Raw genomic sequence first — 13,852 nt, forward strand, 5'->3', positions numbered from 1 at the left:
TTTATGCCAGAGCCTTTGGAGTTCGATTTTGAGGTATTGATAGGGGCTGAGTTTTTTCTATTGTTTTTCCTCAGTGCAACTGTCACCTGGAATGGCGACATCAGTAATCCAGACTTTTCTTTTCCACAATCGTGATGTCTGGTGTATTGTGTTCGAAAACTTTGTCAGTTTGGATTCGAAAGTCCCACAGTATTTTTGCATGTTCGTTTTCTACAACCTTTGCGGGTTTATGATCCCACCAATTCTTTACTGCTGGCAGGTGGTACTTGTGACATAAGTTCCAGTGAATCATCTGGTCCACAGAGTTGTGCCTCTGTTTGTAATCCATCTCTGTTGTTGTTGTTGTTGTTGTTGTTGTTGTTGTTATTACAAAGGCTGGGTGGCTATCTATTGGGGGTACTTTGATTTTGTTTTTCCTGCATGGCAGACTGAATGAAATACTGTTAAGTTTATGTTGGTTAAAATTGTTCTTAATTTTAAACATCATACTGTTCTTTCTTTCCTTTTTTGCACTACAAACAAGATATGTGCAGTGTGCATAGGAGTTCGTTCATTTTTTTTACTTTTTCAATTAGTTTTGATTAGCTCTTCATCCATTTGCCTCTGGCCCGGCCCATCTATCAAACTTTTAAAAAATGCATCAAAAAGTTTGCCCATGCCTGATACATATATAAAGTTGCCTTTACCTCTGTTTGTGTCTGTCTGTTCTTGTTAATTGTATAATCGACATTGAATGTTTGCCGTATGTGTGTTCTGTACGCTGCTCTGAGTCCCCTTCGAGTTGAAAAGAGCGGGGTATAAAAACTATCTGTATATATATATATACAGACACACACATACACACACTTTATATAATATAATATATAATATAATAGATTAAAATATCTTGGGGTTCCATGAGAAGCTTTTGCTTCAAAAAGGGCTCCGTAGTTAAAAACATTTGCTAACCCCTGGCCTAGAGTATTGTTGCATGGAAAAATAAATAATAAATAAATAAAAATGATCATGTAGAAAAATAATATCTTGCTCTTCTGCATGTCGCATCTACTAGGTGATAGCAGTAAAATACTTGCCAGAAATGCCACAGTTTAGATATGCAAATATAATGAAGTCTTTTTTCATAAATGGCTAGGAGATCCTGATGGCAGCTTTAAGATACCATTCTTTTTTCTCAATCAGTTCCTTGGTTTGACTAGGAGAAGCTACTTTTTCTGTGTCAGCACATTCATTTTGTGATTATTTTTTCTCTTTCAAATTAGTTTCTAGTGAGGAATTTTCATCAATTTTATCAATTTTGTTAATTTTTTTCTTGAATGTACTTAACACACCCTTTTTTTCTTTTTACTGTAGCAAGCTGAACAGTTGGGAAGAGAAGATCAGGAGAGGCTACGTCGAAATCGAAAACTTGTGCTAATGGTAGATTTGGACCAGACATTGATCCATACCACAGAGCAGCATTGCCAACAGATGTCTAACAAAGTAAGGCAATATTATTTTTTATCACTCTTAATGCACTCAGCAGTGTTTTGTATAAATATTTTATGAAAAGTCCTTTTAAGTGCAATTGACATTTGGAAATATGTTTTTAATTTTTTTAAAAAATAAAACACATTGTGTTATGTTCCAAGATATTTTTTTAAAGCCAATACATTGCCTATAGGTTGGCCTTCTTTATGAATTTGTGCATTTTTCCTGGTTCTCTTACAACTTCTCATTCACAAGTGAGAAATTTTTCCAACCATAATTGAGGAGGATAACTTCTAGGACTTCCCTATAGGTCTTCGTCTATTTCCAGTTCACTTCACATTTCAAAACAGCTCCTCCTGGGTTAAAAAAAATGCCAAACAGTCCAAAATTTTTCAAAGAGAGTTGTTATATTTGGAATTCAAAAATGTGAAACATTTTTGAAGGTTCTGTCCCCCTTGTGTTTCACAGAAATGGCCACCTACATAGGACCGTTTGCATCATATAGATTGCACTTTAGAATCACCTAAATAACCCCTTAATAAACATAATAAATAGATCTTTACACTTGCATCATTTTAAAAGAAAGTGGAATCTATCCTACCACAGCCTTTGGAAACTGCTTTTGAGGATACAATGGCTGTGGCCTAAATCCAGTTGCTAATCCCAGTTAAAGTTGATTCATTGAATCAGGTGTTGAATAGGAAGTCAGCAAATACATAAGTCCCATTGATTCAGATGGTTTACTTTAGCAATTGGATTTAAACCATCTGGCTCTGAGCCAGGGTTTTTCCTTCTCTGTGCAGGTCTCTCTTTGTTAGAGATAGTAAGGAAATAGTAGCTAGCCAGATGTCTTCCAAATTGTTTTCATTGTGTTTCTTATTAAAACCCACACAATTCCTTTGTGTGATACATTGTGTATAGAAAAAAACATATTAGTATATAGTGTTCAAAATTTATTGCTATTAAAACTTACTATTGTTTAAGGTTTTCAGGGCTGGAATCACTGGGGTGTTGTGTGGTTCCGGGCTGTATGCCCATGTTCTAGCATCATTTTCTCATGACGTTTCACCTGCATCTGTGGCTGGCATCTTCAGAGGATTCTGTGATGATGCCAGCCACAGATGCAGGGGAAAATGCTGCTAGAACACAGACATACAGCCCGGAAACCACACATCACCCTTATACTATGTCTTGTCGAAGGCTTTCATGGCCAGAATCACTGGGTTGTTGTGGGTTTTCTGGGTAGTATGGCCAAGTTCCAGAAGTATTCTCCCCTGACATTTTGCCTGCTTCTATGGCAGGCATCCTCAGAGGTTGTGAGGCCTGTAAGAAACTAGAAAAATGGGAGGTGATTTCCCCCAACCTCCCAACAAAGGATTCCCCAGGCAGTAAGAAGCCAAACCTTGAAACTGCTCTGCCATTAAATTCTAATCAAGGTGGCCAGTTGGCAACATTCACACCTACCTCAAACAGGCAAGAGTTCTTTCTCCCACCCTGAATATTCCACAGATATATAAACCCCATTTTCCTAGTTTCCAACAGATCTCACAAGCTCTGAGGATGCCTGCCATAGATACAGACGAAACGTCAGGAGAGAATACTTCTGGAATATGGCCATACAGCCCGGAAAATTCACAACAACCTTACTATGTCCGTTTAGAACTTTTTCCAGTGCAGATTTAAAAATTAAATCTGTCATGGTTGATCTCATTCCATGGTTGATCTCATTCCATATAAGCTGAAAAGTGCATTTTACTTACATAACATTAGTAAATCTTACCTGTGTATTCTTTCTCATTTAGGGAATATTTCATTATCAGTTAGGTCGAGGGGAACCTATGCTACATACCCGTTTACGTCCTCATTGCAAGGAGTTCCTAGAAAAAATTGCCAAGCTGTATGAACTACATGTTTTTACCTTTGGGAGCAGACTATATGCACATACTATTGCAGGTAAAGATCATGTTGTGGCATATTTGATGTTAAGGACTTTTCCAAAGTAATTTTCAAATCTACATGTACAAGAACTTTTAAAAGTATTATGATACAGCAGTCTTAAAAATCAGTTTAATGCTAATACCAAACAGCTGTGTTTTGTGATGCATTAGTGTAGAAGTGGTACGATCAGGTAATTTTTATTTCATGAGAAATCTGATGTCAAGATACCAAAGGGCAGTGCAAGTTGAGAATCCCTTATCTAGAATTCCAAAATCCAGAATACTTCAGAATCCAAAATTGTCCACATAGATGATTGAGATGGTGATACCTTTGCTTCCTAATGTGTTAGTGTACACCAGTTCTGTTTCATGCGCCAAAGTATTAAAATATTTTTTAAAATTGACTTCAGGGTATGAAACATAAATGAATTTTGTGTTTAGACCTGAATCCCATCTCCACAATATCTTGTTATGTTTGTATAGGAAAATACAGATATTCAAAAATCTGAAAAAATCCCCAAAACTTGTGGTTCGAAACCATTTAAAATAAGAAATACTCAGCCTGCATCACTAAATTATTTTATATTATATAGAGATATATATTGATAGATATAGTCGCCTAAAGGCTGAGAAGAGCGGTATACAAATAAAGTAAATAGATAGATAGATAGATAGATAGATGGATGGATGGATGGATGGATGGATCTCCTGCCCTATATCATGAGAGCTCAGGGCAGCAAACAATTTAAATAATCTAAAGCATTTCCAGAAATATAAATTTTGTCCCAATTTGGGGAAAAGTTGTATAAATACAGTTAATAACAAGAATAAATGACATGAAATCATATTACACACATTAAGCAAGCAAAACCACATTAAAAGCCCCAACCATTAAAAACCATGTACATGTCCTCTTTGAAGTCAATTAGTTCCTAAAGGCTTCATTTATTTTATTTTTTAAAAAATGTTTTGGCTTGGTGCTGGAAAGAAACCAATGTGGACCCCATTTGGACCAAGGGCAAGGCATTCCACAGTATGGATTCCACAACCAAGAAGGCCTGTAGTAAAGCTTATGTATCATTTATTGTGCCTGTCTTACATGGTTATGATTTGTTGTTGGAAACGTCCTTATATATACCATTGCATTCCTGCATCTTGTTTTTTACTTTGGCTAGACTAAAACACTACTTTTTTTACTAATGATTCTTAACAGAAGACTGGAAAACTATAGCAAATATATGAGCATGTAGAACCTTTATTACTTGAACAATTATTTCTTCTTACTAGCCTCACCTCTAGGTTTACTGTAAATGCAAACTATGCTGACCCTAGCATAAATTATAGCAAAATTAGATCTTATGTGATCCAGTAACACTATAGAACACAATTTTTGTTCCTGGGTTATAAATGTCATTTCCTTATTGGTTCTATCAAACATGGAAGAAGTTTATAAACTTGCAAATACTTTTCACAAAAGGTTAAAATGGTGTATGAAAAGTTAAAAATTGCACATTGAAAGGATGAGAATGGCAGCCACAAAAATGAAATTTCTGGAATATAAAAACTACTTTCAAAGTGAGCACTGCACAGTTTAACAAGAACACTTTCAAACCAGGAACAGAAAACTTCACTTTTTATACCAACAGAGCACAAAACTGCATGTGTCTACTTAACTTCACTAGTTCTTCCTCCTAGTTACAGAGTTGTTTTTGCAGCATGAAATCTGCTATCCATAGTTCTGCTAGTTACTTTGTTAACTTGCCGCTCTTTTCTTAAGTTACTGTTGCATATTTAAATACATGGTGAACTATTTAAATACCCTTAACTCTTGGAGAAAGAATCTTGTTATACTATAACCCATACTATACCATAACATACACTCTGAATTAGCTTGATATTAACACTGAAATATAATAATTAAAATCAAATTAAGATAAATTGATAGCACAATATAACATTTAGACTAAGGAGGTTGTGTTTAGAAAGGGAGCATAGAAATAATAAAAATAAACATAAATCATTCATTATCCCAAGAATACACACATATACACCAGCTTCATAAATGTGTAACCTTTTGACCAACAACGCATAGAGTGAGAAGGCAGGCGTAGCATTTTTTTTTCAAAAACTAAAAGGAAGTCTCTACCCATCAAGTAACTGCTAGTACCTATCACCCAGAAAAGGTATGACTTTGCCTTCCTCTTATGAGAAGTCTAGAATACCAACAGTTGTGATTATCTTGAAAAGTGATGGGAACATGTCATCTGTGAGTAAAGAGTCTCCTGTTTTCTTCTCCCTTCGCTTCAATATTTTGGGAAATGTCGTTATTTATTTTTAATGCTCTAGAGGAGAAAAGTACTTTCCATTGAATATATGGTAGAGAGAGGCTTTTGCTTAAAGCACTGCATGCATACTTGAAACAGTAGATGGCAGTACTTTACAGATAATTGTTTTATTAAAACATTTAAAAACATGCTGCTTTCTTGTAATTTTAGATTCAGCTGCTGGTTGAATCTAAAATTACAAAAGGTTCCCATTTTCTAATAAAACAAAAATTGAGATTTCATAAAGTTCAGCAAAAATTCTTTTAAATTGATTGGAGATGATGACAATGAAAGTTTGAGAAACTGAAATCTTTATTCAATTTGTTGGAAAAGAAATATCTTCCTTGTGGTGAAGTACAGATATATGTATATGTGTTGTGTTACAGTGGTGGGAGGTTACATAAAGTTGTAAAGTGTCCAGGAGCACTTCAAGCAAGTCTTGCTCCTACAAGCATGTCGCCATCTACAACCAGCGTATCTTATGACAGCAGCGAACACTATAGAAGTATTAGTCTTAAAGGGGAAAAAATGTTATGCTTTTATTCAGGTTCAGGTCATGTGGTGTTAGGGTGTCAAGTCTATATATTCAGTTTTCTTTTCTTTCTAAAATTCTTGAACTAAACAAGAAAATAATATATATGTTCCTATTATTTACTCAGGCTTTGTTTATCTGAACTGGAGTGCTTTACAGCTTTTCTTTTCAGTGTCTTCATAAAGATTGCAGATTTATGGTTCCTAAAGCAAATTTGTTTTGCCAACTAAGAGTGCATTAATTCATATGTGCTGACATTTGGTAGTATAAATTACATTGAAGGACCTAGAGGTGACATTTTTGTATTTGATGAAGTAAGATGGAAATCTGAAGTTGAAAACACATGTTATAGGAACATGGGATTTGAGAAGCATAAATATGTGGAAGCTAGATGTATAAAACAAGAAATGGAATGTATAAGCATTGCAGTACTTGGGATGAGCAAGCTAAGGTGGGCAGGAATTGGACATTTTTAGTCAGTTAATTAGAGTGTTTTACTCAAGGAATGAAAATTTTAGAAGAAATTGAATAAGAAAAGATGTAGAAAAAGCAGCCAAATAATATAATGCAAAGTCTTCACCAAATCATATCAATAAGATGTCAGGGAAACCATCAATATAACCATATTCAAGGTTATGCTTCTACTACAGAAGCAAGAAAATGAAAAAATATATGCTGAAGTCCAAAAGTATATTGATCATACACCAAAGCATGACTTCTTGTTAACCATGGGCAATTGGAACACAGAAGTAAGAGACAATAATATCAAAAATTGCAGGAAAATTGGTCTAGGATTACGAAATGAAGCAGGAGACCAAATGACTGAATTTTGGGAAGCAAAGTTTGTTAATCACAAACACGTTCTTGAAACAACAAAATAGGTGACTAATAGCCAATGTAGACATCAAGTAGTAATGATCCAGAGTGGCCCAAACCTGCCAGTTATCCACATTGTGTGACACAAAGTTGGCCTAGTGGCTGACACTAAGTTGGCCCAAATAGGAAGCAGTCCAAATGTTTACACTGACTCAAAACATGAGCAAACTGCAGGCATCCCATTAGTTTCTTGAATGTGGAACAAAGATATGTTAAAGCAAATGGACTCCATGTGTTGTGTGTAGAGTGTGGAGACCATTCACCTCTGAGCCAACTCATGGTCTATGTAAATGTACCCCAAGTAGACATATAAGATGATGGAAACAATACAATGAAAACTCTATAAAAAGATGAAAGGATAATGAGAAGACCATTTAAAGACAAATGTATTTTCGAAGGCTTTCATTTGAAGATGCACTTACAAGTTTAGAAGTTGAAATGGAAGTTGCACTCAACTTTTGGAAGAAATAAATCACCAAGAACAGATGGTATACCAGTCGAGGTGCTTCAACCTACAGAGACAGAATCTACTCCAGATCTAATTGATTTTTATCCAGCTGGTTCCTAACTTACATCAGCAAACATCTTAGCTACTAATGAAAAGGAGATAGAGTTAACCTCAGATATATTGAACAAAAAGTAAAGATTATTATACATAATCTTTACTTGGACGTCCTCGTGTTCTGAAGTCTTTAAAATGACATTTCAGTTTGAGAAGAAAAATGCATATCTTTCATTTTGATTAATTACCCATTAAATAACCAGTACATACTACTGTTACCTGTAGCTGAAAAACCACATGTGATGCATAGAAATGTAAGTTGCCCACATGTGAGGCCCATTCTTAGGGAAATCTCAGTTGCAAATTATTTCAGCAGTACTACACTATTTAATGCCTAGCACCAAAAATAAAATATTTCCATTCCACAAATGTGTTGATTTTTGCATCTAATCTGTTTTTCCTGCAGATTGGTCTTTTAAGTAGAAAGACTTGCAACTGTTAAAATAATAAAAATGTTTAATTATTTTCATTTTCTGTTTATTTCTAATCATAGTAATGTAAGCAAATATGTATTGTTAATACATGCAGAGATATTTCATTGTCAACTCTTAGATTGCTATCAGGTATTCTTAATCGAGACCTCCTGTAGGAAGGAAGTCTAGATTATTGCTTCTTAAACAGTGTGTCCTGGCCTCAAGTGGGGTTCCCTGAACTCAATGTTGGGGTCACGAAAAGGCTTCTGAATGCCACTCATGTCCACAAAATTGTTAACAGCAACTTGCAGTGTTTACAGAAGACTGCAGAAAATGCTTCAGTTATACTTGGTTAAAAGGAAAATTAGCCTGTTTCACAAGCCATTCAAATGCTGAATTATCCTCAGTAAATGTTTGAATTTTTATACCTATTTTATATACCATATATCTGGGATTACACAAAAAATTATTGGCCAGAAGAGGTCACAGGTGGGAAAAGTTTGAGAAGCCCTGGTTTAGATTAACCATGGACCAATGTAGCTGAAAAGCTTATTTGATTAATTACGTTATGGAAGAATAATAGACTGTATTTGGACATATTTTGTTAAAGTAGTTTATTTTTATCCATCTCCCCTCACCCCCAGACTATGTGGGTTGTTTCACTTCAGCAAACTAATGTATCTTTCTACATTTACTTGGTGATGGTTCTCTCTAGCTAATGCTTTCACTTCATTATGCCTAGGTACTGCAAGGGTCTCACAACAGGGATGATTCTACATGAATTTGCTGAAATTCTTAAGCAAAATCGGGTGAGTTAAGGTTGAATTTCTATCCTTAACTCTCAAATTTTCTTGCTGTCATGGGTTTTAAGTTATTCGTGTAAGATAAAATAGTTTGGCTTACTTGCACAAATTTTAGTGAGTGACCAGTGCTATTAGGAGTTTTGTCATTAAAAGTATTTTACCAAGACTTGCAGAATGTACTATGTAGTCACTCCTGTATATAAAGTTCGTTCAAAGTGGGAATAACCCCCTGAATCACCACTAACTATGGAAATGGAATCTGCACATTAGAAGACATGTGACAGTTTTATGTTTCTTAGAAACTTTGACAGCACCTGTTTTTGTACAAGTTTGCAGTGGTCATATTTGGGATACATAATAAAGCATTTTATGACCAACAGAACTGAATTTAGCCTATGACATTAAATCCTAACTTGCCAGCTCTTCAAATTTTGTAATGCTAGCCAGAGAACAAAGTCAGGAATTTTATCAAACTGCCATATATGCTACGCTGGCCATATGTTGTGCAGGCCTTTATTAAAATTAATGATTTCCCTCCAAGCTTGGCTTAAACTGTGATTTCTTTACATAAAGAAATCAGGTGCATAATTTTTGCTGTTTTAACAAATGCCCAGATGCTTTTTGGTGTCAATTGATAATAGCCTATATCAAGGTAGCTTAGAAGTATTTTTTATAAATCTTACAAGTATAACTTAAAACCTGCAAATGCAAGAACTTCTGTTCCAATCTTCCCTTTAACTTGTCCATTTTGCTTAAGCATTATCACACATTTTCCACTGTTTTAATTACCTGCAGTCTCAAGGCATAGGGCTGAACAAATAAGGGACATGGTCCAGTCCTAGCACTTGTTATTAAAGCATTAATATTTACAGCCAAATTTACAAAAGACAAAGAGTTGGATCCACCTTTACATGCATGTAACTGAACTGATAGAAGAATTTCCCATCTTCTTCCCACAGCAATTATAGAACTAGGGAATATCAGCTAAATAGGATGGGCAGAAGTCCCCAAAATTAGAAATAGGAAACTTTGTGATGAGAGTTTTTAAGCTAGCAAAAACCAGGTTTTGGATCCAACACATTATGATGCTTACTAAGCCTATATCATTGTTCAAAAGTTAAGTATCTGAATATTTCCTTATATCATTAATTTTTAAAATATGTTTTTGTTTTCAAAACATTCTGACATTCTATAATGTTGATCAGAATTAAACAACTTTTAGTCTCTTCGAACCAATGTCTTGAAGTTTGTGGTTACTTAATTCACATTATTTAATATTTACCATATATTAGTGAGTTGATATGTTTGAGAGTCTCGGTAATGATTTTTATACATGCAGAATAATTCAGATTAAAATAGTTCAAAGAGAATTGTGTGTTATATTAGGATCATTCTGAGAAATAAAATAAAATACATAACATACTATTGACATTAACTTCAGGTTTTTTTCCCTTGAAAGCATTCTTAGACTCTGAAAAGAAGCTATTTTCTCATCGAATATTATCAAGGGATGAATGTATTGATCCATTTTCTAAAACTGGGAATCTTAGGTATGTATTGGAAGCCTAATGTTTCTTGTGTGATACTTGATGGGATATTACTTGAGGAAAAAAATGAACAATAAAGATAACATAAGAATGTAGTACTTGCTTAACTCTATTCATGCAAAAAAAAAATTATCTCAATACCTTTTTATTCTGAATAAATCCCATATTAGCTAGGTTGCTTACTCAGCATCCTGAAAGTCATTATGCTCTCCCATCTTTAATTTAGTGTTCGTGCATTTTGATTTACCAATGAGTATTTTAGTATTCAAGATTAGTTAACCTTGGTAAACTTGATATGTTATCGGCAATTAAAAATATGGTTATATGTGGAATTCAAACTAAAGGGCTTGGTGTTTCTATTGCTTTTGATATATTACTGTCATTATTATTGCTTATTTTGGCACCTGAAAGGTTTTAAGCAAAGCTAATATTAATAACTGTGAATATATAGATGGCATGGCAGGTGTCTCACAAAAACAAACATCATCTGAAAGCAATGGTAAAAGAGTGAAATTAAAATATATTCCTGTTATTATGTATTTGCCAAATAATATTTCTACATGGTCACCTGCTTTATGGACTTCCTTTTCTTTGTCTAGAAATTTATTTCCTTGTGGAGATTCCATGGTTTGTATTATTGATGACAGAGAGGATGTCTGGAAGTTTGCACCTAATTTGATAACTGTGAAGAAGTATGTATACTTTCAGGGCACAGGAGATATTAATGCACCACCTGGGTCAAAGGAAGCCCAAATAAGAAAGAAAGGTAAGTGTTAATATGAACACAAGTTATTAAATAATAAATAATCCAAAAGCAGTTTTTAAAAATCAATATAATAAGGAAATTATAATTTATCCTGTCATCTATCTAGTAAATATGGGCATTGTTTACTTTTCAGAATATACATGAGAGTGTGCAACTTCCTGGTAGATCTATACTATGCATTTGTATGGTTACATTGCAGATAGGAGGTTCTTCCAGTTATCCTTCAAATTCAGGATAAGCAAATAATTCAAGGGTACATACATCTTGATAATGTTCCAAGAAATGTTGAGTGCAGAATCAAACTAATATTCAATTCATTGAAAAAAATATTATAATTTAAAGTTGACAGTGTCTCTTATTTGCTACATCTGATGGTTAGTCACAACCAAAGTAGACCCACTGAAGCATTGGGAAATCTTTAAGTCAGAATTTCACTGATTTGCGGGGAGGGGGTCTAAAAAGTGAAAAGCAGTCAAATATGCAAGTAAAATCAAAATGGTATTGAGTTTAGAGGTGTCTCATGTTCTCAGCAAGAATGAAGAGTATGTGCTGCAGGTGGCTCATTAGGAATTCTTCCCCCCCCCCCCCCCCCTACTTCTATACCAGGATATAAGTGTGCCTTTGGGCTTTTTTGCTCCTTTATCCAGCCTTTAAGGTTTGTGGAAGATAGTGTATTAAAAAATCATGGAAGTAATAATATCCAGTGAATTACCTGGTGGTCATAATGGATTAGTACTCTCTAGTTAAGGACAATTAAGAACCATTTTTGCTGTTCTTACTTGTTGTGAACCGCTGTGAGTTGCCTTCGGGCTGAGAACAGCGGTATATAAGTAAAGTAAATAAATAAATAAATTATGGTTCTCTTTCCATTAACTATATGGTCCCCGACTCATTATTTATTTGGGGGGCGGGATTCAGTTGATGGCAAAATAATATTTCCATTCAGTATAAATACATACATTACAATCCCAAATCTTCCTTATATGCTCATGTTGACATATTGCAAGGAAGAATAAGTCTAGTAATAACCCTTGCTTCTGGCATAAATTAGAATAAATATTAAGTTGTTTAACTCTAAGGGGATATAATTATACACATTTGCTTGTTTGTTCAAAACACTTTAGCTGACTTTTCAAGATTGGAAAATAACCGTTGTTCATGTATCTGTTTAATACAGCAAATCATTCCTCAAAATTAAATGAGACATCTGATCCGATAACAAAAGACGCAGAAGAAGTAAAGAATGCTGCAAATATAGAAGAACAAAGCAATGGTGTTAGAAAATCTACAAAGGAAATAAATGGCAATAACTCTATCAGTAGTGAAGCCTCGTCGTGGGATTTAAATTCCATTGACAAAGTTAAAGATTGCTTAAGTGATCCTGATCACATAGCAGATGTTAAAAGTGCAAATGATGATCTGATGAATGCCAAGGAATCTCATGTGTCTTCACACCAGGATAAGAGGACAGTTACAGAGAAGCAGCAGGCTGCAAACAAGACAACAAATTATTTGGACTTTGAATTGTCTACTGATAGTGACAGTGACAGTGGATTGGATGCTAGGAAATCATCTTCCTCTTCTGCCTCAGATAGTGAAAATGAAGGGAAAAGAAGCTGGAGAAAATCGAAGCAGTCTCTACAGGAAGAGAGAAAAGTGCCTCTTTTGGAAACAGATACTAATGTAGAAAAAGATGGACAGGAAAACCATTCTGGAGACACTGTATCCTCAACTAGTAACAATCCCCATCCCAAGCCATTTGATTTGGAAGTACATGAAGAGAGTGAACAAGATAGCCTTTGCAGTCTAGGAAATGGATGTGTAGACAAGAAAGAGGCTGAGACAGAATCACAAAATAGTGAGCAATCTGGGATAACTGTGGGAGAATCATTAGATCAAAGCATGGAGGAAGAGGAAGATGATGATACAGATCAGGACGACCATTTAATATACCTGGAAGAGATTCTTGTGCGGGTCCACGCAGATTATTATGCAAAATATGATAAATACGTCAGGAAAGAAACAGATGAAATTCCAGATATAAGAAAAATAGTTCCAGAACTGAAGCGAAAAGTATTGGCAGGGGTTACTATTTTATTTAGTGGACTGTACCCAACAAATTTTGCTATAGAAAGAACCCGGGAAAATTACCATGCTACTGCACTCGGAGCCAAGATTACAAAAAATCTAGTATTGGATGAAAATGACCCCAATAAGACAACCCATCTTATAGCAGCAAGAGCTGGTAAGTACAACGTATCATGGGGCCAAACCAAGGATTTAAATGATGGGTCCATGTGAATAGATTGGGACAATGGCAGTGGAATCAGCCAAAAATTGTAACTGGGAGTAATTTCCAATTACAGTTTCTGGATTTGGCAGAGATTGAAGGGATCCTAGTGTTAACACACCACTCCAGGAGTAACGTGGATGCATTTTGAAGTGGAAAATGTATTTTAAAAAACAGTTTAGTGTATCCAGAGGATTTTAGATGCCTAGGGAGAACCTCAAGTGGAAAAAAAGCTCTCGGAAGGCTTGAGCTCAGCAATTTCAATTTCTGGAGTGAGTGGCCATCTGAGGCTTCCAATATGGAGTAGGTTTTCAGAATTGATGTTCAGATATTTC

At 34.9% G+C, this 13,852-nt stretch overlaps 1 protein-coding gene across 1 annotated transcript in view; it reads left to right on the plus strand.

Annotated features, from left to right (window-relative positions):
- Positions 1-13,852, plus strand: part of CTDP1 (CTD phosphatase subunit 1) — a 48,879-nt gene that overhangs the window by 13,679 nt on the left and 21,348 nt on the right. Inside the window, exons 4-8 of the mRNA XM_060774941.2 lie at positions 1,351-1,479; positions 3,270-3,420; positions 10,374-10,464; positions 11,061-11,227; positions 12,405-13,472. Coding sequence (XP_060630924.2) covers positions 1,351-1,479; positions 3,270-3,420; positions 10,374-10,464; positions 11,061-11,227; positions 12,405-13,472 — 1,606 coding nt within the window. The remainder of the gene's footprint in view (positions 1-1,350; positions 1,480-3,269; positions 3,421-10,373; positions 10,465-11,060; positions 11,228-12,404; positions 13,473-13,852) is intronic.

The sequence above is a fragment of the Anolis sagrei genome, chromosome 4 (genome assembly GCF_037176765.1).
Source record: "Anolis sagrei isolate rAnoSag1 chromosome 4, rAnoSag1.mat, whole genome shotgun sequence".
Taxonomy (NCBI): Eukaryota; Metazoa; Chordata; class Lepidosauria; order Squamata; family Dactyloidae; genus Anolis; species Anolis sagrei.